General features: G+C 41.6%; 4 protein-coding genes across 8 annotated transcripts; 1 reads left to right on the top strand and 3 right to left on the bottom strand.

The window, feature by feature from the left end:
- The first annotated feature begins 168 nt into the window (after positions 1 to 168).
- On the top strand, positions 169 to 4,239 carry prozb (protein Z, vitamin K-dependent plasma glycoprotein b). Its single transcript, XM_057027959.1, has 8 exons — positions 169 to 460; positions 1,470 to 1,630; positions 1,712 to 1,736; positions 1,814 to 1,969; positions 2,089 to 2,220; positions 2,295 to 2,374; positions 2,831 to 2,963; positions 3,056 to 4,239. Exons 1-8 carry the CDS (start codon positions 292 to 294, stop codon positions 3,679 to 3,681), a joined length of 1,482 nt encoding a protein of 493 aa, XP_056883939.1. The 5' UTR covers positions 169 to 291; the 3' UTR covers positions 3,682 to 4,239.
- pcid2 (PCI domain containing 2) lies at positions 4,009 to 8,211 on the bottom strand. Its single transcript, XM_057027966.1, has 15 exons — positions 8,097 to 8,211; positions 7,349 to 7,391; positions 7,177 to 7,266; positions 6,605 to 6,678; positions 6,393 to 6,460; positions 6,271 to 6,310; positions 6,113 to 6,167; positions 5,937 to 6,040; positions 5,731 to 5,806; positions 5,381 to 5,522; positions 5,048 to 5,148; positions 4,889 to 4,962; positions 4,685 to 4,810; positions 4,282 to 4,405; positions 4,009 to 4,206 (listed from the first exon to the last, which is right to left on the bottom strand). The coding sequence occupies exons 2-15, from the start codon at positions 7,382 to 7,384 to the stop codon at positions 4,117 to 4,119; spliced, it is 1,200 nt and encodes a 399-aa protein (XP_056883946.1). The 5' UTR covers positions 7,385 to 7,391; positions 8,097 to 8,211; the 3' UTR covers positions 4,009 to 4,116.
- A 1,070-nt stretch (positions 8,212 to 9,281) lies between these two features.
- tbx19 (T-box transcription factor 19) lies at positions 9,282 to 16,961 on the bottom strand. 4 transcript variants are annotated; one of them, XM_057027962.1, is made up of 9 exons: positions 16,009 to 16,961; positions 15,157 to 15,428; positions 12,520 to 12,796; positions 11,075 to 11,209; positions 10,919 to 10,980; positions 10,615 to 10,673; positions 10,230 to 10,391; positions 10,003 to 10,156; positions 9,282 to 9,932 (listed from the first exon to the last, which is right to left on the bottom strand). In XM_057027962.1, exons 2-9 carry the CDS (start codon positions 15,426 to 15,428, stop codon positions 9,770 to 9,772), a joined length of 1,284 nt encoding a protein of 427 aa, XP_056883942.1. In that variant the 5' UTR covers positions 16,009 to 16,961; the 3' UTR covers positions 9,282 to 9,769. The 4 variants fall into 4 exon arrangements, with proteins under 4 accessions (XP_056883942.1, XP_056883943.1, XP_056883944.1 ...); XM_057027963.1 differs by having other exon boundaries at positions 15,157 to 15,445; XM_057027965.1 differs by having other exon boundaries at positions 9,758 to 9,928.
- A 140-nt stretch (positions 16,962 to 17,101) lies between these two features.
- Positions 17,102 to 23,140, bottom strand: LOC130523034 (vesicle transport protein SFT2A-like). 2 transcript variants are annotated; one of them, XM_057027976.1, is made up of 8 exons: positions 22,950 to 23,140; positions 22,208 to 22,297; positions 21,618 to 21,703; positions 18,074 to 18,155; positions 17,919 to 17,954; positions 17,776 to 17,834; positions 17,647 to 17,676; positions 17,102 to 17,466 (listed from the first exon to the last, which is right to left on the bottom strand). In XM_057027976.1, the coding sequence occupies exons 1-8, from the start codon at positions 23,019 to 23,021 to the stop codon at positions 17,379 to 17,381; spliced, it is 543 nt and encodes a 180-aa protein (XP_056883956.1). In that variant the 5' UTR covers positions 23,022 to 23,140; the 3' UTR covers positions 17,102 to 17,378. The 2 variants fall into 2 exon arrangements, with proteins under 2 accessions (XP_056883956.1, XP_056883958.1); XM_057027978.1 differs by having other exon boundaries at positions 17,102 to 17,517; positions 22,950 to 23,139.
- Between the last annotated feature and the right edge of the window lie 279 nt (positions 23,141 to 23,419).

Genomic DNA, 23,419 nt, shown 5'->3' on the forward strand with positions numbered 1-23,419 from the left:
GACAGTCTGCTTGCTTTGGTGATTGTGGACAGACCAGAGTCCAGCACAAGAGAAACACTCTCTAAACAAACAACTGATTAATCGGAACTCTTTACAGCAACAAATTTGGAAATTGCATTTGAATTTAGGAAATAAGTTCGATTGTAGAAATGTGAGGTTGTTGGCTAAGAGGCTACGACAACGAGCCTCACAATAAAAACTGCTTCAAAAGTCAATGTTGAGGTTTTCAGTCACCAAAGTCATTATTGATTTTTATTAAGGGTGACTTGGATTTTACTGTAAAATCCTGTCATGTTTTGGTTTGTAACAAAAGGCTTGACTCAACTGAACTGTGCACACGCTCACGCTCACAGAGAAGCCAGTGACATGGCGGTCACCATCATGTCCGCTCCAGCTCGAGTGTGTGTCCTGCATCTCTGCCTCCTCGGTGGCCTCTTGCAGGTCCTCGTCCAGGGAGAAGGTAAAACGCCTGACATTTTTTCCTCCTTGTTTCTTTTCTCAGGTTTTTGACTATCAGCTGACATCAGAATATAACAATTGTTCAGCAACAGTCTTATTTCATTGCGAAGATAAGATAAACTAAATTATGTGACAATGTAGATAGATACTTTATTGTCAATTCACTCCATGTTTTGAACATACAGAAGAACCGAAATACTGTTTCTCTTCTCTCTAGCTTATCGTGCTGTAATGTAAAATTAAAAATGAATAGAATAACATAACAATATAAATAAGGCAAAAAAGGGGGTAAAATAAGGTGCCAAAGATGCTTTTAAATTGATAAAATTTGTAAAAATGTACCATTTATTATAAATCTTTGCTTAATGGCTGGTTTCCTCAGATGCTGCTAGATTAGAACAGGGTAATTTACAGTATTTGACTGTATTCATAATTAATGTGGCCAGAAATAAACACGTGAGCAACCTAAATTTATTGTCAAATTATTACAACTACCATAATTTTGGATATACATTTCTAGAGATATTAAATCATTTTGTATGGGACAAGGTCAGTCAGAGCTAGCAGCAACTACCAGAACAATGATGACAGGAACTCGAGACAGTAATTCGTTTTTTTTAGCTTTTTCAAATCATTCTATTTGTTTATTTATTTAGTTTTTTGTTTGTTAAAAGTCCTTATTTTAATATGATAGAGGCAGTTATTATTTGAAGATTATACTACATCGATTTTTGGGTATTTAGAAAACAAGGTCTTTATTGTATTTTACAATTATTTTGAGATAATTAAAATACAGATGTGACATTATTGTTTTGGTATAATAACAGGTTATTTAGATGTAGCTAAAAGTCTTTTGAAGTATTAAGTTGAGCTATTTGGTCATTTATGCACAGCAGGCCATTGTTTGGTGATGAATCCCATTAAATGAAGGCAGTTACTTCGTTGATTAGGGCTTTTTCTGATATATATATAAATATTTGTAGGACAATAATGTCTTGAACTGTTTGCAGTGTTTTGGGGGCCACAGACCAGCAATGTGTTTTTGCGATCCAAGCGGGCGAACATGTACCTGATTGAGGAGATCCTGCAGGGGAACCTGGAGCGAGAGTGCTACGAGGAGCTGTGTACCTATGAGGAGGCTCGCGAGTACTTCGAGAACACCAAGAACACGGTCGGATTTCATCAACTGTTTTGGCATCAAGTTTATGATGCCCACCCTAAAGCCCTAAAATCTTGTTTTGCTTTTCAACAGGAAGTCTTCTGGGCAGGTTACCATGGTGAGACTTCCTCCTTCCCCAAATATATAATGATAAACTGATAAGTTGACGTTTGGGATCTGGTCTGTTCCCGAAAGATGGGAACCAGTGCGAGCCGAATCCCTGTCTCCACGGAGGAAACTGCACCGACAAGAGAGGGGCGTTCAACTGCTCCTGTGTTGCCCCCTACTATGGAAAAACCTGTGAGCTGGGAGCTAGAAGACAGATAACTGAATTACAATCCAGCAGATCAGGCAAGGGGATCTGTTGGCTCCACCCAGAAAATGGCTACTCAGCAAAAATCATCATTCATGTGGCATCTTTAATTTCTGTGACATCACTTCCCCATTTGTACCTGCTGCATCTCTTTCAGAGTATTCCCAGTGTCCCACCGATGGTCCCACAGCCTGTCAGCAGTTTTGCACCACCCTCTACCACACCTTCAGGTGCTCCTGTATGCCAGGATTCAAACTACAGAGCGACAAACGGAGCTGCCACCCCGAAGGTCTGATTCACCAATATTCAACGACTGATCCGTCTGTTCAGACTGGCTAAAAAAATCCACTACTGTTCCCTCAGTGGAGTTTCCCTGCGGACAACTTCCTAAAACCTCCAACAGGTCCACATTACTATGTCTCCATGGAAACTGTCCCTGGCAGGTAAGAAACTGGATATCAATTGTATATTTGTATGGAAATAGTTACATATTAGATATAGGCTCCATATTAATACAGATGCTTCAGTGTGTATTGTGGGTGCTGGCGAATCATTCAGGTGTGTAACCTGCCTTCGCCCACATGCTCAGGAATAGGCTCCACCCCCCTCCCTGTGACCCTGGAAGGGATGAAGCAATAGTGGTCTGATGTGTAGATTATTTATTCATAAGGATATTGGCAAGAGTTGCAAATAATATTTAAATATATCATCATTCAGCATACAGATAATATCTCTCCTTCCTCCTGCCATCTTGACACTTGTGCTCCTTAGAAGATAAAGATTGATTGAAGGAATTAAAATTTTTTTTAAAAATAATGTCACCAAGAGCTACTTTTAGTCTTAGGATTCTTTGTGAATATGGGTCCAGGATGTTCTGAGCCTTGTGGCCTTGTCTGCAGGTGAAAGTGGTGAATAGCAGAGGGGTGGAGCTGTGCGGAGGTGTTCTCATGGCTCAGTCCGCTGTTCTAACTGGTGCTAGCTGTCTCCATCAGCTCAATGACGTCCCGCCACAGGACCTTTACGTGGTTCCTGGTACTGAGATTCATTCACCAAATTCTCATTTTACTCATCCTGAAGGTTTCTGTGAGCTGTTTGTTTCTGCCACATTGTTTTTATCATGCTAGGCAACCAGAAGAGGTACCTGCCCGTCCAAACTGTGCATCTCCACCCTCGTTTCCGCAGAGGACATCCCGACAATGACCTCGCCTTCCTAATACTGGTGCACCCTTTGAAGTTTAGCCACGCCCTAATCCACCTCTGCCTGCCCCCAAAGGACTTTTGTGAAAAAATTCTGATGCATTCTGGGACAAAGGGATTCACCAAAAGACATGGGGGCGGTCAGACCCAGGAACTAGCGTACATGACATTGGACCAGTGCCGCAATCAGATGAACGTCTCGCATCGGCTCAGCAACAAAATGTTCTGCATGAGGCGTACCGATGCCACGAGGAGGCCGAGCTACCCGAGCGGAGATGGATTTTCCAGGCCGGAAGCAGGAAACAATTCCAGAGTTCAGAATTCAGCGACCAACTCGAGGCAGTGCGGCCGTCTACTGCCTGGGACACCTGTTGCCACTGTCGACCATGGAACAGTGTACCTGACAGGGCTCCTAAAGTCAGCGTACTCTGACTGCGATGACGGGATGGTGTTCACCAAAATATCCCGCTACCAAAGCTGGATAAATATGTTGATGGAAGAACTTGATAATGACATGGTCCCCCAGAACATTCAGTTCCCCAGTCCTTACTAACACCCCCTGCTGCAATTAATACAATGTTTTTCAACCAAATTTTGAACCAAAAATATCATTTCCAAATCTGAATTCTGTCCTACCTTATTAAATACATTAATCTTTTTACTGTACTAACAATGAATGCTAATGTTTATCTTTTCAATCTGTAAGAAACTAAAATAGTCATTTTTACTGTCAGTCTGTATTTAAACCATATCACATAAGATTAAACTGCAGAACATCTCTCAGTAACAACAAAAGGTAAAATATCCAATACCCACAATGCACCATCAAACCTCCAGCTGTCAAAAATGATTTCTGTATGAAAATAATCATTTCATCACACATCGAAAAAGTATTTTATTCAACGTTTTCAGGGTAAAAAAATTATTTTTAAAAATAAATTGGAAAATTGGAAACATCATAGCCAGAGGGAATTGTGGGTACTGTAGTTTAGGACACTAGAGATAGTGGAGGGAACGGATTCTGTTTACTGACCACGAGCTTCTGGTGTTGGTGGGAGATGTAACCTTTGATGTGACCCTGCAATAAAAGAAAAGCACTCAAACTAATGCATTCACACTTCAGACGCTCCCTTTATTGCACGAATGAGCTCACCATGTAAATGAGATTGGCCAGGATGCACTGCACCTCGTCCAAGTCTACGTCCTCCACCTGCATCATATTCAAAGCCACCAGAAAGGCATCTAGGGGGAGCTGGTGAGTCCTGAGCAGCAGATACCTGCAGCAAAGGCCATCAATTAATGTAAAGTTCAGGTAAAACACACAAACTATCGACTGAAATCGAGGTAACAATGGTTATGATTTACAATCATACAATATGAGAGACAGAAAAACCATTAAATAATTTATGATGTGGCGGATGCTGACCTCACATCAGGGCAATGTCCCTCGAAAGCGAACTAATAATGATTTCACTAATAATGAAATTCTAATGTCAGGCTCTGGCTGTAGATCAAGTGGTAGCCAGCAGAAGGTGCCGCCACCGAGCTAAACTCACACTTTCTTGAACAGGTTCCTGTAGGTGATGATCTTGAGCTTCTCCAGGATGAGGAAGATCCCACATCGGATGAAGAACGTCTCGTGTTTGACTAAGGCCTCATTCAGAAGCAGCAGATTCCCCTCACTGACACATAATCAACCTGTGAGTACGCCGGCAGCGCTGATGTCAATATCTAAGATGTCATCCCAATCATTCGATTACCTCACTCCTTTAGTCACATCGGCAAACTGCAATAGATCATATTTTCTCAGGAGCTGGTGGGTCGGCATGTGACCCTGAAAAAAAGAGCAACATTATGGTTTTTTAAGAGTTAGAGCTGAATTGTGGTTTGTCATTTTTCTGCCAATTTTAGTTTCTGACCAGCAGCATCTTCACGGGCAGCAGGTAGATGAGAATCATCCTCTTGTTCTTCTGACTGGAGCGATGACAGTGATGGAAAGAGTACGACAGGAAGTCCTCCGCTGCAAAGACAAAAACAGACAATCATAAAATCCTGATCATCTGCTTTAGGCTCATTGATTGAATCACTTGATGCTGAAGGAAGCTTATGCTCTACAGTTTAAAGTGTTTGGTTGTGTAAACTAAATGCTTCAGCTGCTGCTTTGTTGCTTTGAATTGACTCTTCTTCATATCTTTAACATTAAAATGTGAATTAAATTGCAGCTAAAATAAAAATGATTCGAGGCTAAATACCCAGTTTGAAGTCGCTGTCGAACATGGCTTTGCGGCCCACGTAGTATTTATACGTGACCTTCTGCGCTTGACTGTAGTCGTTCTTCAGGTTGGAGCTGTCAATGGCTCTGATCAGAGGTTTACACAAGTGCAGCTTATTGATCTGATTTAAAATAAATAGGGGAAAAAAACAACCGATTAAACGTTCACTTTAGATTATAAGTGACATTGTTTAGAATCATTTTGATTCTCTGTGACTCTTAGTTCTTATAATGGCATCACTGCAGAACTAATTTCATAGATCAATTCTGATAGCAATGTTCAATGGTTTACTGTGCACATGACAGTCTCAATGCATCATCTGTTTGGACCTTAAAGTAGATCTTAAAGAGCTGGTTGCTGAGGAACATCATTCCCCACTTCTTTGAGTCCTCAATCCCGGCACGGCTGTTGATAAAAATCAAATAAAACGTTTACCGAAAGTCCGGAAAATCCATAATCCATCATCTATGTGCAGAAATATGTTGAAATAATTGTTAAAAGGAAACTGTTAAAAGGTATCTTTGTCAAGACTCACTTGTCGCTGGCACATATTCTGAAGCAGCTCATGAGATGCTCTGCTGCTTTCTCCAACATCTCACTCGGTTGACCTTTACTCTTCTTCTGCAGCTGTTGTTCAGCCTGGACACATGCACACACTCATTTATAAGAACTCAACAGAATACTCACTCTTATGACAGTTCAGATTCTTACATTGTTGGCAAATATCCTAAGATCCAGAGCAACAGCAAACATCACTGGCAGAGCCCTGCAAACAAACAAACAAACAAACACACACAGATATACAACAATTCCAACATTAGCGTGGCCACTTGTTGCCAAAATTAATTACAAGCAAGTTTCATCCTCACCAGTTCTCCTCTTTCTGAGCCTGGAAAGCTCTCAGGAAGGATGTGAGAGGTCAAGGATTGACACCGATTAATTATTATTTACTTTGGCATCACTGAGTGCATCATAAAGGATCATAAAGGATATTGGACTACGAGCGTCTGAAACTTGTAGGCTTCAACAAAGTCGTGATTCGCCACTGCGTATGTACACCTGTAGCATACAGAGATCAAACAGACCAGTCGTTATGGTTACAAGTACTTAATATTACCCTGGGCTCCGAATAGACCCGAGCTATTTCTGAGAAAACAGAATCCAGATTCCTGAGGATTAGTAGTGGCTGCTCGCTTTCCCTACCTAAGGTGAGCTGCGACCATCTCATCGTACGGTGGCTCTAAAAGCTGCTGACATTTTTCTTCTGGGTTGGCCAGCTGAAACACACAAAGACCAATCAGACCATGTGTCAGCAACACAATACAATGGCATGAACACATTTTCTTGTGTAGTTTTTCTGCTTCTCTCCCCCACCTCCCCATCCATCTCCAGGCATAGCTTTGCATTAACCTGCTGACCTATGACCCCGCTGACCCACTCAACCCTTACACTGACAGCTTGTTGTAATTAATGGACGTGCATGATCTCTGCCTATTCTCTCCTCTGCCTGTCCTCCTCCCCCTTCTCCTCTCTCTCTACCTATCCGGCCATCAGCAAGACGGTCCCCCTACATGAGCCTGGTCCTGCTCAAGGTTTCTTCCTTTTAAAGGGGAGTTTTTCTCCACTGTTGCTTGTTGGGGGTCATGCCCTGGGATTCTATAAAGTGCCTGGAAACAATTTTAATTGTTACAGACGCTATATAAATAAAGGCCTATTGGTTGGTTGGTTGATTTATTGATACTCCTCACAGCAGTCTTGTGTGGGCAGAAGCTCACCTGCAGCCGGGGATTGGCAACATGTGGGTGTTTGAAGGAAAGCAGCTCTGCACAGAATGAACCCTCATGATTATCAATGGATTCAGAAACCTGTCAGAAGAAAACAACAATGAGGAAGGATCACGACAAGGATTCCAACAGACGTAGAGAAACAGAAGGTGCAGCATCTCACCTGCTGCAGATACTGGTTGATCGTGATGTGGGCCATGATGATACTTTAGAAGTGAATGGAAAACAAAGGTGAGGTTATTTACAGTTTCTTCCCATTTTTACACTTTTTATTGAGTAAGCCGCTGTGGAATAATTCAGGTCTGGGGGGCTCGGTAAGAACGCATTAACAAGAGGACCCAATGCGGTTTTTTTTTAAGGTCATACTCATAAGGTTGGGCAGGACAATTAAGGTTGTTACAGGAAAATGATAGTAGTCTTAAGGCTGAGATAAGGTGATATCGGATTTTTGGTGATATCGGAGGTACAAGATAGAGAGTAGTAGCGAAAAATGAGGTGACAGAGGTGACATAGTGGAAAGGGGATTCATGATTTCAGCCCTGTAATCTTTAAAGATCAATGGACTAAGCCTCTCAGACCAGTTGATCGTCATGTTTGCTGTTTAACACACACGTCTTTTTCAGGCAGGGCTGCCGGACCTCTACCTGTAGGGCTTTCCTACATAGTGATCAAAAGAGTATAAATAATCAATGTATTTCGCCGAGATAGATAAAGTGATCTACACTTTTAGCATGGTTTTATTTTCCTTAACTCACTTTGCGAAACAAACAGGAGCATCAACTCGCATAAATAACGCACTGCTTCATTTCGATGTTATATTTCCAGTTAGAACACTTTTAAATCGCCATTTTTATGCGTCATTGCTGGAAAGAAATAATTTGCAAATAATGGGAAAATAATGCCAAAAATACCTTGAATAAGGTGTTTTTTTACTCCAGTCAATCAGTCCGGCATCATCCAGGAAATCGGACCAGTATGGGCGATGAACAACATCCGGGTCATTATTTTAGCTTCCGGAACGTTTTCAGAATAAATACTTTAAAATGTTAATTTAAACCGTCGACATCTACACCTTTTCCCCGAAAATGCAACTTCTCAGATAAAGTATTGTAACATGTTTTACAATAGATTTGTGTTATATTAATAGTGCCTGCTTGCCCCCTTCATAATCGTGGGGATTGAGCATTTCAGTTGCCCGAAGACTGGAAAGCTTTGCCACTTGTGCACTTCGCTGTTGTTTAGACAGGCTTGCAGTTAAGGGTGATTTTTATGATCACCTGTTTTGATGTCTCTTTCGTGTACCTATTGTCCTGTAAAGTACTTTGTGAATAATTTGTGTTTCAATAAACATACTGTTGTTGTTAAACCTGACACTTGATAAATGGAATATTCTCAAACACCTCTCACCCTATAGTCATCCTCATCCCCAAGAAGTGCACAACCAAGGTACTCAACAAATTTAGACCTGTGACTCTCACCTCTCTTGTGATGAAGGCTATGGAGAGGATTGTTAAACAGCACATCATCAGCATAGCTAACTCGGACTGACCCTCTCCAATTTGCATACGCCATGAGCAAAGGCGTTGATGATGCCAAAATATTCATTCTGGACACAGCCAGAAACACTTGCTAACGTAGGAGACAGACGTATTGCCTACTCCAGGTGAAGGAGAAAGTGTATGTTGGAGTCTAGTTCACAAGTTAATAATAATAAGTGGTAATGATGGAGCATTAGGTTGACTGGAGAAACAGAACAGCAGGTGTGGTGATTGCTGCACTTCTGAACTGGTCGGCTTGTCTCTCTGTTACCAAAGCATATTGTGGCAGGAAAATGCTCAGTGTCGGATTTAAAAGGAGAAACTGTCACGTTATTTCAAAATATCGCATTGTTAGGATAAACTATCATGTTATACAGTATTAAAATAAGTTGTTTTTACATATCAATGTGATTTTTGCATTAAACACGTGAAAATCATGTTTTAAATGTAAAGGACAGATATGAGAAAATGGGTCGAAATAATGTGATAGTTGTGTGGCAACAATATCCTTCTGTACTTTGTCTCTCATGTGAAAACAGTAAATGACAAAACAGACCATTTAATATATGAAATTCTCATGTGTTTTATTACATTTTCTTCAACAATAAACTGGTCTTGTCAGAGTTCAAGCCAAGCAGTTAAACCTTAAGGAACGCCACTGTGTTGAAAAGGTCATCACGGCATTATTCATATTTACACCAAATGTAGTGTTTGGGAAATATTGTACATTTATTGACCCAAGGATTTATTACTGTCAGGATTGGATGGGTCATTTGTTAGTCTTACCAACTTATTGGGAAAGTGTATTTACTAAATGATGCTAGTGTTTACAGCACAAGTCACAACATCTTTCAGTTCTCAGACAAAAGCAGCCTTCAGTGGATCTTGTTTAGTGTCCAGGATGGCAACTCGTCACCAATCTTTAATAACGGCCTATTCTAGTTTGCTCTACTGGACCACAGCAGTGTAAGGTATATGTGTTTATCTCTATGTACAAACGATCATAGACAGTGAGTGACAAATGTGTTCAACCGATCCAATCCTTTCTAAAAAGAGTGGGTGGAGCCAGGCAGCCATCCAGCACCATCAACTCGGCTGTTATTTGGAGGCATGAAGCTCTCACTACTTAGTGGTCCATGGTCGGTGGAGCATGGAGAATGGGAGGGGCTTAGCTCGCTGCATCCAGCTGCCCACACAGAGGGATACTGACTGAACAGAAACATGACCTCAATCGGAGTTTTACTATGTTCTACTCTGATTACATTTTGAGGCATCTTACCTGGAGTTGTGAGGGTGAGGAGGTGGTGAGGAAGGAGCAGCGCTGAACAAAGGGAGGGAGGTTGGGGAGGATAAGGAGGAAGAGGAGGAGACAGGACGAGGGGAGGAGCTGCTCCACCCATCTGAAAAGGCCTGAACACTGTCCGGCAAACAAACTGGCCAAACAGATGATCCTTTAATATTTATTTAAATATTTTACAAGGTGTTTACGTCCAATCACACGTTTACCTGAGGCATGAGCACGGTGGGGCAGGTAGGCAGTCGGGTAAGGTGTGTGTCGCCCCTGGAAACTGCTGTGGTGTTTGTATCCGTGGTGATGGTGTGATGTCAGCGGGAGGCTGACATTGTAAGGAAAAGCTGCACTTCCTCCAGTGGCGCACATTGACCAGTCTGAGATGTATGACAACCCCCCCCCCCCCCCCCCCCACATGCACAAACACAAACACACACACACACACACACACACACACACACAGATCGACCTGATCAATCATTCTTAATTATCAATGAGTTAAGAGGCATTAAATAAAGTTTAATTTGATGTCAGTTAATCACTCATTAACATTCTTTAAGATATATCAATGTTAATTAAGACTTTTGAACACTGACTCACATGGTTGAATCCCAGCGTGACATTCCTGTGATTCAGGTAGTCCCCGCACCCCTGTGTTCCTGTCGTGGATAAAACAAACTCATGACATGTTCTTGTGTGTGTGTGTGTTTTGTTTCTGTATCTTTCTCATTTGTCACATTGCTCCAAATGAGTCTGACTAGAGAGTTCTGGGCAGTTCATAATCACCTGATTGGCTTTTTACACATTTATTAAGCCAATACAGTCACATATTTTAGCTCCAGCTGAACGCTAAAGGTGCTTGATAAAGAAAAACTAGCACTGATGATCACTGCTAAGACCTCACCTCTCTTTAGCATCCAGGAAAGCTTTAGCAAAGGGGTTATATTTGATCTTCAGAGCAGTAATCTGGATGAAAACAGAACATCAAAAAGAAATCTAAAGCATAAGATGTCAGATTGATATGTATGTGTAAAAGTTGGTGCATGAAAAGCGACTGTACCTCTTCATTTTGATATGCTGTGACAGCAATGAACTGGGTCTCTTTGAAGGAGACGTTGGAGACCAGGCGATGGCGAGACCCAACACACACAATGTGGAGCTGTGGTTCGTACTTATGGAGAGAGTTCAACATGATCTGAAGACAATCACATTTATTAATGGTTTACCTTTGGTTAGAATGCCTGTTTGTACCTGTTTCTATCCATTCATACCAGTGACTTTGAGATAGTACTGTAAATGGGTTTCATGAAGTCTAACATACAGGGGAGAGTAGATGGAATGAAGCCATCTTTGTCTTTTGGCCCAAACACTCTTTTATCCATCTGTTGTCCATTTCACCATTAACCCTCTCCACCTCCCTTAACTAATGAGGCCCAATTAACCGGTCCCAGTTCCACACTGGACTTAGATAAACAAACATTTCCTATTCAGATTGAGAGGCTGGCTTCACATCTGACCCCAACACTGTGTGTGTGTGTGTGTGTGTGTGTGTGTGTGTGTGTGTGTGTGTGTGTGTGTTGTGTGTGTGTGTGTGTGTGTGTGTTCCAGGTACACTGGAAGTGCCCGCATTAGGCAGGAGCATGTGTGTTCGAATATAGTTTACCTCTCACTCACCCATCCATCTGAAACATGATGTGGAAATTAATTTTCCAGTAAAAACATAATTACCATAATGTACAAATAAGATGGGTAATTATTTCATTATGGGTGAGCGCTCTGTTCCAACTTTGCATTTCTGCATTTCTGACCAATGTGTGTGTGAATGTGTCTGACGCCTAATGGGGTAAATACAAACAAAATTATCACCAATTTTGTAGTACTGAGCATGTGTGTGTGTGTGTGTGTGTGTGTGCATGTGTGTGTGTACATGTGTGTGTGTGTACATGTGTGTGTGTGTGTGTGTGTGAAGGCCTCTCTAACTGGAGAACAGCTCTCCACAGGAAGTGCATTAAAGTGCTGCCAACCAATTAAGAGCTGCTTATCCTGTTCCCGTGGTTACGAGGGGTGCAAGCAGGTGAAGTGAGGCAGGAGAGGGACTGGAGTGGTTAATGACAGGTAGTAGTCTCTCACCCATTCTGATACATTATGGGGAGAGGAGAGGGAGACAAAAGACGAAGAAAGGTTCTTGAAATAGAGAGTGCAGTCATGAAGTGAATGAAGAAGAAGAGTTTTAAGATTTGGCTGAACATAATAGGAAAAGGTGAAGGAGAAAATCAAAAGAAAGATAAAAATATCATAAAAGAGAATAAAAACAAACAATTTTCCACCAGCCAGTCTGCCTGGATAAAGGATGGTCAAAGAAAACTCCTAGTAAGAGGGTCTAGATCAGTTTGCAGTTCTGCAACACTCACAGGGTCAATCTGAAAAACCTTTGATCGTTTCTTTCAACTCAGGACCCCCCCCCACCCCAAATATTGACTCATAATTTGAGGAAAAGTGACACACCTGTCCTCCACCGTTGACCTTGTTGGTAAGTTTGACCTTGTTGAAGGTCACTGCGGCCTTCATCCAGTGAGCTCCGAAGTTGGGGGAGTCAGGGTGGATGTAGATGCTGCTGTGACCCCGCCCCTCTCTGAGGCTCTCCGCCCGGCCAGCTGTCACCCACTCGCCGTTCGCAAACTTCCAGCGGCAGCTGTCGGCCGGAACAAAGTCGAGCAGGAAAGAGTACATGGAGCTGGGGTCCAGACCCGACACGCTTATCTTCAGCACTGGAAACATCCGGCTGCACGAACAAAACACATCATATTTTCCCTTTGCATTTTCAATCACTGACACAACCAGCACATCTGGGACAGCAGCTGTCAATCAGCTATCATTATTACTACTAGCACGAAATTACTTTTTTGCCATAGTCCTTTTAACATAATTAAAGTTTTCCTCATTCAGATTAGTAAGTTTCAGAATTGAAATTCTTAAAACCACTTGTTCAATCTTCTTATGGCCTTTTGGTTAAGACGAGGAAGTGGAGTGAGGCTGCTGTGTCCTGCATCCATTGAGCTATGCTTCATGTCGTAGTACTCCACTTTACATTGCACAGGAAGTACACTTTACACTTTACACTTGACATTTTATCTTATTTAATTTTATGTTTTGCACTACTATATTTTTCACATTTGACTTCAACGCAATGTCACGGGGGGGTAGAGGGCCCCTTGTCACATTTGGACCAATGGCATGACACGCAGGTCCTGTCCACGCAGAAACAGCGGGAGTATACGGCAAACTTTTATGTGCTCTGGATGATTCAGAATCGGATACGGTGCTTTACACATAGACCCAGACTCCAATTCTTCTCTGTTTAATTGTATGGCTGAGTTACAGCAGCACCCACATGCCGGCTGTATTACAGCCTTTCAGCGGCTTCAGGTGGGGACGAACATTCCTCGAGACGGCAGCGTGTTTGCCGAGCGCGTCTCCTCGCCCGTCTCCTTTAAGCGAGATAAATAGTACCATTATAGTGGACGACATCATCTTTGAAAACGATGTCAACGGGATGCTGGTGGAGTTCCTCTCACCCTACTCTCCATGCCTTAAGCACATTACAGATTTATTTTCTCAGCGCAGAGATGCAAAGTATCGGATCGAACACAAATGACCCTTCTGGCTGCCATGGATGCAGCAGCTGACGGCATCACAGCAGATTCTGCATAGGCTGGATAAAACCATCTAAAAGATTCTTTCCTGCATCACTCATCACAAGAAAAGATATTTGTTGGGGCGTGGGTGAGAATATGCAGCCCAACAGAGGTGAAGGAAAACCCGCAGCACTGCAAGGAAGGTTTCCCTCAGGAGATTGTCCTACGTTTACAATTTCTTTTTCCTTTTTATGTTGAATGAAATGGTCTGTCTACAAATTACAGTACACGCAGTCAAAATATGAATAGGAATCTTGTCCAGTCGCTTGAAATCAATCTTCCACATACGCTGAGGTGTAACATAAAATTTCTAATAATGCGGCCACCATTAGAACATCCCTCAAGACAACACTGGTATATTGATGGCACGACTAAGCAATTTGACTGCCTTATCTTCACACAAGGACTTTCAATGTGATGGCTCTGACATGTTCATGAACACAGGTATTTACATTGAAGAGAGGCACCAAGGATTTTGAGCAAGATGTTTTGCAGGCAATCCACAGTTGTTTTGCTGTTTTTACGGAGTTTTTTGAGAAATTAAATTACTGCTTTGCTAACCTCGAGGATAATTCGAGAAATGTACCGAAGCGTCCGAGGACAAACCGTAACATTAACTCTGGAACAACTGCTGCTTTTTCCTCTGCAACTGTTAAAAAAACCAATAATTCTCTGAAAGTTTCAATGAGTGTAACAAACATCCTGCTCTCCATCAGTAACAGAAGCTGAAGTGGCGCTCTGTGGGTGTAAATGGAGGGTTTTGCACCTGCAGGGGTGTGACTGGTTGACCAGCCTTGAATGTGGAACAGATTAATTTAAAAACAGATGCAGATGCTAACAGATACTATCACAGCTAATGAATTATTTGGATCAGAGGGTTCACCGATCTGGAGCCAAGTCAGCTGCTTTTGTTATGTCAAAATTATGATTAACATAAAAGTATTTGTGGGTTTGTTAGACATCCTGAACACAAAAGCAGCTCAAAATGTGCTTCTAAATTATTTTAAGTGGCATATTTACACATATATTTAAATATAATTTAAAAATATGTATATATGTACATGTATGTATGTACTGTATGTATGTGAATGTATATCATTAGAGACATGGAAATCAACCTAAAAGGTACAATGATAAATTTCTATGGAATGACACGTAGCTGAAGAGACGCGCAGACAGTCGAGAGTTTAATTTGTGCCATGAGAAGGAATCGATGGATTTTTAGTGAATTTGAGGAGTATTTTATTTTTGGAACTGGATATAAAGACGAGCGCTGGGTTTGTCCTTCTGGTTTTTAAGCTGCTGATAGAAACCTGCTTAATTAAACCAAGGTGTGAGACGACCAGACTCCTTTTTCTGTGGATTTTAACATCCCAGTGGGTGAACTGGTCTCTGACTTCAGTCCGGCTCAATATGGGTGATGAACGCTGTAAAAAGTTGCACCCACCGTCCGTTCTTGGTGACGATCATCTCGTTGGTGATGTGCTGAAACTTCCTCCACAGCTCGACATCCTCCAGCATCACCCTCAGCTCTCTCTCCGTCGGGTCGCCTTTTTGGCGCCCAGCCTCCAGCTCGCTCTCCACGGCGCTCAGCAGCCGGGACATGCAGCGTTCGTCTGAGCCGGGGCTGCATGCGGGTGTTCCACCGGTGTGACCTCTGAGGTTCTGGTAGGACAGAGAACCAGACTCCCTGTTCTCTTGCGAGCCCTCAACCTTCATCTGGACAAACCCAAAGACTGGATAAGACCATATTCTGTCATTATTGTAATTATCAGGCAATTAGCTGCTGAGTTCTCAACTCGCTTGAGAAGAAACAAACTGAAAAACTGCTTTTCCAGAATCTTTGACAGTCTAATAGTCGACTGATGGGTCAGGTTTTCAATACAACTGAAAAGCGGCAGAACTAAAACCTGCTCATTTCCACAAGTTCCTTCTTTATTTTCAACAGTTATTATCTTTAAATGCAGGATAACTGATTAACTTAAAAGCATGTACTTTCACGTGGTATTTTTAATTTATATCATTTAAATGTAGCTTTTAAAAGATAACATTGTAAATACAGGTTTCTTTATTCATAATGAAATAACTTTTTGCCTTTTGAATTTTCAGAAATGGCCTGTAATCATATTTCTGTATAAATTCATGAATATTAATTTTATTTGAAATGTCAAAAAACTTGCAACTATCAAAAATTTTCAAATATATAAATATGACATCACAACATATCAATAATGTTACCTGAAAATAAATTATAAGCAAAAAGTTATTTGAACCCATAAAAAATAAAACAAAGCCTTACCTGTGACAGAGTCCGTCCCTCCAAATGTGAAAGGATCCGGAAAAACAGGGCTAAGTTTTTAAATGGTAATTGGCAAAAGTATCGAATCAAAAAGAGATATTGAGCGAATCAAAGAGTTAATTTTGATGTGATGTCTCCGCTCAGCCTGGAACTGAAGGTTTCAGAAACAATCAGAGGAGATCAGTCTGACATTACCTCACTCCCTCTCTCTCTCTCGCTCTGTGACACACATGCTCTGTCACACACACACACACACACACACACACACACACACACACACACACACACACACACACACACACACACACACACGCACATCATTTTCACTGAACCTTTAACTGTAACTGGAATTATGACATTCAAATCATAAGTTTGTCTTTCATGTCAACTCACGTGAACTGAACTAAGTGAGAAAATGATGACGTGCACACAGGTGCACGGAAGGGCTCAGAGGTCTGCTCTCAGACTCAAAATGGTATTTGTCACTTCAATTCTTTTTTTCCCCTCTGTTTATCTAAAATCTTAAAATTCCTTAAATCTGGAAAATCACCCTGAGGTTTTTGTCTGAAAACACATAAAATTATATTTCTACAGCTGACAAAGCTGTAAACCTCACACCATGATAAAAAATTAAAATTGGGTTATTATAAATAATTTGTCTGGCCAATTCTACAAGGGCGAAAATAAAGCAGGCCCCCTGCTGCAGGTTCAAATGTCACATGACTCCTTGAAGAACAACAGCATAAGCTGCTCAGATCAGCGTGATAATGAAGAATAGGTCAAATGTAAATGGAGAACATCTGGAAACACATGGAGAGTTCTGTCCCTCAGCCTGCACTGTCATATGATAGCCGGACGGCGGCGGCCACCTTTGAAACGCAGCGTGTGCGTTTGATTGTGTGTGTGTTTTAATCAGCGAGCGGCGGCGGGCGGAGATTACAGGCTTTAGAGTCTTAACAGGCAAGAAAACGCAAACGTCTCTGTGAGGTAAATTTCAGAAAACCAGGTAAGACCCCGAGAAGCAGGTGGGGAGTGTATGTATGTATTGACATATTTATGAGTTTGTGTTTTGGAGACAAATAAGATCCGAATGTAGAACAGTGTCAAAGACTGCTTTATTTTATTTTCTAAAAGTTAATACAGGAAATTTCATACAGACATAACTTATTTTTTTTAGAGTATATTTTTTGTATTTCCCCATTAAATCACATTAGTTTTCTTCCCAAGAGCTCATCTGACATTGTTCAGCGTAGCAACTGCCCAGGATGCTAAAACCGCTAAGCTCAGGAGCACGAACACAAGTGGATCAGATCTAGTTTGTCCCTATACACCCCCCACCACGCTGCTGACGAAGACCACACCTTCGTCGCTCAGCAAACCATCAGCATTGTTGTTGTTGCCCTTTGCTCGGTTACGACAGGTGTGCAGTTGGAAGTCCTGATGGAAACCTCACTGTACCTGATTGGTCACACGGTGCAACAGCAACGACAACATTTGAGGAGGCATTCCCTGTCAACATTAGGTCATGAGTTTAGATGAGTTTAGAGTTTAGTTGACATTTTAGTTCGGGATAAAGGTCTCTGAGTTTCTACAATAATGAAATTGCATTTTTAATATGAACAGAAGAGTGTGTGTTACCTGGCAAAGGGAACGTATGAAAGCGCGTACCTGTGCACAACAACAGCATCAGACATGTCTAACAGTCACTTTTCACCTGTGTGTGTGGGAATGCGTGCATGCGCCGTGTGTGCGTGGTGTGTTTCGTACCAGGTGAAGGCCAGAAATTGACAGGCACAAAAGATCAAAGATAAAGTGATGATTTTCCACTAAAAAGAGGAAATATAAAAATTAAGATCAAAACTATGCTATGTGTGTGTTTGTGTGTATGTGTTTGCGTGTGCATTTCTCACCCAGAAAGTACCCAACACCGTCAGCACCATGAAGGCCTGCACAGAAACGTGCATGTCAGAGATCATCCCTGATGTTACTGGGGCAGATTTGACTCTCACACAAACGAAAGATTTCCATAAAGATTCCGTGAAACATATTGTTGATGGGTTCTCACCAGCATCAGAATGGTGGCAAACGCTCTCTCGATGGCGCACATCGACTTCAGCTGCTTGCACGGGCCAACCAGGAACGTGATGCTAAAGTCGGAACAATGATAGCAATCATATCAAAATAAACTTTACTGTCCCCAGAGGGAAATCTGCCCTGGACAATCAGTCTCACCATCATCTGTGATCAAGACGGAACTCTCAAAACAGGTCAACTAAATTTATATTAGCGGAATTTTAAAAAAAAAAGATTTCAAAAGGTAACTTCGGCCATGGAGATTTTAATTTGTCTCCAGTTCAGCTAAATGATCATTTGTGGGTTCAGTACCTTGCTCAAGGGTACATCAGCAGTGCTCCAAAGGTGTTTTGGCACCTCACCCTACTACCAGAACACCTTCCATGTTTTGGCTGCACTGGGGCTTGAACCCTCAACCCTCCACATCACTGCTCAGCTCAGCAACAGTGAGCAAAAGGCTTCCATTGCCTTGAAATTACTTCACTATCAATTTAAACAAAGGTGCTAGTCATATAGCCTTACCTCGACCCATTTAAGCTAAATGACTAATGGAATATCTCAAATTGCTTGCACGTGTTTTCTGACCATTTCTTTTGTGTGTGTGCATTTTGTTAACAAACCCTTTCTTATTAAATTGAAAGTAATTGGCTGAACGTTGCCCCTCTGTTCCTTGGGATCTAAAATAATGCGCAGCTCATGACCGTTTTCACAGAAAACAATAGCGATGTTTTCAAACCTTACACTATTTCAAACGTCTACAGCTTGTGTGCCTGGTTGACAGCAGGATTCACACATATAGAATGTCAGCATGCATACTTGCCTCTTCCTTTACGTTTCATCACTGTATACACCTGCTTTATAACCTCAGCTGGCGATTCAAGTGTGAGGAGGTCCAAACCATGCTGCCATCACTTATCTGGTCAAAATTCCTACTGCAGCATTATAACCTGATGTCTTGTTTGCGGTATTGACTCCTAACAGTCCTAATCTTTGGACAAAATGCAGCGTGTGGGCTAATATTGCACACAGAGCATCAACATAAATCTTCCATTTCAGCAAGTTATCCATGTGAATTCCTAAATACTTAAAGGATCAGACCTGATCAGTCACCAATGACTGTCACTAATGGGTCAAAAATCACCACTTATGCTTTTGTGGTGTTGAGGATGAGATGATGTCTCTCACCAGACCTTGAAGTAATCAGTCCCTCTACGATGGAGAGGCAGTCAAGAACCCTGTGTGTTCTGTTAAAAGTGAGTAAAATCTCTCAATAATAGAGGGGGGGTCATTTTCATCTCACTAAGCTTCTGAATAAGCGTCTGTCTCCAAGGCCGAGCTAAAATCTGCAAATAAAACCCAAGCATATACCTTTAGTGCATCCAAGTTTGCTACCCAATCGGGATACACTGCAGACTTCTTCAGCACTGCGACTCAATCATTTATACGCTCTGAAAGCACTTCATAACTACACAAGTTAGAGTGACAGGCCTACTTTGGAGTAGGAATGATTGTTGATGGGAATGGTGTGACTCTCCAGAGACAGGTGACAGACGGAGCACCAAGCGTTAATCTTTCTGCCCAGCCAGCCAGCAGTAGGAGGGTCTCCCCATATGAGCCTGGTCCTGCTCAAGGTTTCTTCCTGCTGACGCTCTGTTCGATTTTTGCTCTGTGTTTTTCTCTGCTGCTCCGCACATCATGTTGATCTCTGATGCGCGCTATGTTTTGAAAGGCCATACAGCAGATGCATAGATTAAGTGAGCAGTTCAATGCCCGGATCACAGCAGGTTTCCCTCGCTGAGATGTTTGCACCAGTTGTCCCTCACATACATGCATGCACGCCAACCTCTGGATTTCCCTGATGGAGACTCTATCTGCCTGCACACAAGTGAAGCCCTCCAACTGGATTAGAGTGCCAGTAGCATCAAGCCATGTTTCCGTAAACACCATCAACATGACTCCCTGTATTCATGGCAGCTTCATGCATCAAGCTAGAGTGCACGTTGCCTAAAATGACTGAATGGTGTGGTGGCTTTTTTCCCCTCTTCCCTGCCTCCTCTGCTCCTCTTTTGCATTTAAGGGGGTCCTCCTTGACCTTGTTCACCATGATTCTCAGAGTCATCCTGCTGTTCAGACTTTCATGTCATCTGGTCAGGAGTCTTGACATCTGTGGGGCGTTCGCACAACAATACTGGTCGGCGACACTATGTGACTCTCCATCTCCATCAGCAGTCGGGGACAACTCCTCTTCTTGGGCTCCAAACAATGTTTGGTGTCAAAAACTCATGGAACATATTTATTGCAAGCAGAGAGGAGATCTCTGCTATTATGTGTGCTATTATTTTGTGAATAAAAAACAGAAGTAAGCTGCTGCTGCTGCTGTTGTTGCTGGGTGACTTCTGCAACCCTTTGACTTTTTTGTAGAAGAATATCAAGATATTGTTTCCATAAGTAACTACAAACGTGCATTAGAGAACGAATTATCACATGTTATTGACAATGTGCTCAACGGGGGAGTTTTGACAGCAGCACTAAAGAGCAACCATAATTTCTGATTATATTGCCTGCAGCATTTTTAAATTGCAACCAACTGGATATTTAACAAGCTAAACATTCAGTTTAAGTTGACAACTGAGCTTCAGGCCATCAGAATCTTTGAGGTGTTCACATTAACGACCCAGGCTTATCAAGCGAACGACTGCCTCTCCTCAATTTTGGGGAGGAGGGAAAAAAAATAATATACAACCGGCTGTCTGGATTAAAATTATATAGAATGAACCGGACATTAGACATTAGACTGATTTAGAGAGCGAGCACGAACTCTCTGCACAGCTGTACCAGTTCGTTGTCTGCTGAGGGAGATAGGGGACAGCTCGTTCACAGTCAAGAATTAGAAGCAAGGATAGAAGAGCCGTAATGGGTAAATCATTACAGACCCATCCACTATTAACTCCTATAAACTGAAAGGCTTGTAAGTGACCGCAGCTTTGCTAGCCACGTTGGCTTGTGTGTCACGGGTAGGGAAGACCTGGTACAAAAAGTAGTAGTAGTTTACTACACTGAGAGTGGATGGTAGCCCATGATCTTAGTGTAAACAACAATTTAAAGAACAGTAATACTCAAACGAACCAATAACAATGTTAAAAAACCAATGTTAAAAACAAAAAGCTGCCAAACATTAGCAGTACCACTGTGTCCTTGTCGCCAGGCGAGCAGCGTTATAACAAATATGAATATTATGAGTATATAATGATCTATAATTGTAATAATCATAGCAATAGGTACGTTAAATTGTATTATCATGCCAGAGTTTGAATGCTGAGATTTCTCATTTTCTATATTCGTTCTGGATGTGTGGAAGCCTTTACTACCGATATCCACCACTAGAGGACAATGTTTCTCTCTAAAAAAAACTTTTAGTACATCTCTGGGATCACGGGTAATCTTGTTGGGTCAAATTCAGCTGGAGATTTGTTTCAGTTTTAATACATGTATTTATATTTAACAGTTGGGCAAATCTTTCTTTTTCCCGTTGTTACCTCAGCAGAGCGAAGACATTTCCTGCTGTGTAGAAGGCAGCAAAGATGCTAATACCAAGTCCTGGGAGCCACAGCATAGAGACACCCTGGATAACACAGAAAGGCTGTTACCTTGGACACAAACAGTCAAACAAGAAGGCCACTACAATGATACAGACAGTCGGATGGGAATGATGTTACTATGGATAGAGACAGTCTGAAAGGAAGGCTGCCACCATAGACTGCCAAACAACAATAATGTTACCATGGATGCAGTGACTAAATAGGCTGTTACTGTGGATACACTTGAAGAGAAAGATTGTTTCCATGGATGTAGAGAGTAAGAAAGGAGAGAGTAAGAGAGTAAGAACTTTAACATGGATACAGCCACACGTGAACATTGTTACAGGTACACCAATAAACTGCTACAATAAATACAGACAGACACAACAAATACCAACTAATATTACTACGACATGAAAACCAACCTGTCACCATAGAAACAGAGCAACACTCAGACAGGATTATACCTCCAAAAATACAGTTGGAGCAGTAGAGTCCAAAGTGTTTGTCACACAGCAGCAGCAGAGGAGTTACTGTCCCTGACTCACCAAGAAGCACATCAGGACGCCCAAACAAAAACAGACGACAAAAGCCTTCATCCTGGTTCCACAAGACATCGTGGATGTCTCTTTGGCTCTCTGTGAAGACATCATCATCAACATCAACATCATCAGCATCATCATCATCAGCATCAGCAGCAGCATCATCATCCTCATCATCATCATCATCAGCAGCAGCAGCAGCAGCATCATCATCCTCATCATCATCATCATCATCATCATCAGCAGCAGCAGCAGCAGCAGCAGCATCATCATCATATTGTAACTGATGTTGATACATGATTTCATCATGTTTCATAGGTCATTCTTGGGGTAAAGGGAGCTCCCCTGAACAGAAACATCCAGGTAAAAGGTTAGTGGATTAATATATAGAATATGGCACCAGACCTCATTTCACCCCCAAAAAAAGAATCTCAGAAATTTCTACATAGAAATTTTCTGCACAGCTAATTTAAACCATGACAGAAGACCGATGCGATAGATAAGTATTTCACTTTCCATGAATAATGTCAAACAAATAAAATATGTGGAAGAATAAACTAAAGTATAGTGAGCTGTTTCCTATTTTATTTGATAAAGCAGCGCATAAATCCATTGATTGAAACAGTGTATGTGTGGGTTGACCCAAACAGTTAAAGAAAGACTTAATTATCTGTATTTAACACAGGTGGTGGAGTATCATTGAATTGCCAATTCGGCGAATTAACTGCAAATAAAATCAACTTGTCACCTCAATAATACCAGCTTCATCATCCGTCTTTCCGTCTTTGTCACGGCCCACCACTTTCTTTACTTTATCCATGGTAACGACCTCTTTTGGAGATGACAGGACAACCCAACTGGATCGATCAATGTTCCGATATGTTGCGCGTGCCACTCGAGTATTATTGTCACTGAAAGCAACTTTTCAGAACTTCCGCCTGCAGTTCCTCCTCTGACCACTATACAAATATTACGTTTACGAAGGGAGCGGTGACACAAATTTAGGACAAACTTTTGTCCAAAAAAAAGTTACATGAAACATAAAAATATTAGTCTTATTTTATTCATTCATCCTTGTCAGTTGTCCTTAATTTTTACCTAAAGTCTTCAAACATTACGTTGATAATTTCTTCTCTTTACGTCATCCCAGGTTTGGAACTTTAGAGTAAAATGATCAATCAATAAATTGTAAATTAATTATGAAAATTAATGTAAATG

This window comes from Takifugu flavidus, chromosome 3 (genome assembly GCF_003711565.1).
Source record: "Takifugu flavidus isolate HTHZ2018 chromosome 3, ASM371156v2, whole genome shotgun sequence".
NCBI lineage: Eukaryota > Metazoa > Chordata > Actinopteri > Tetraodontiformes > Tetraodontidae > Takifugu > Takifugu flavidus.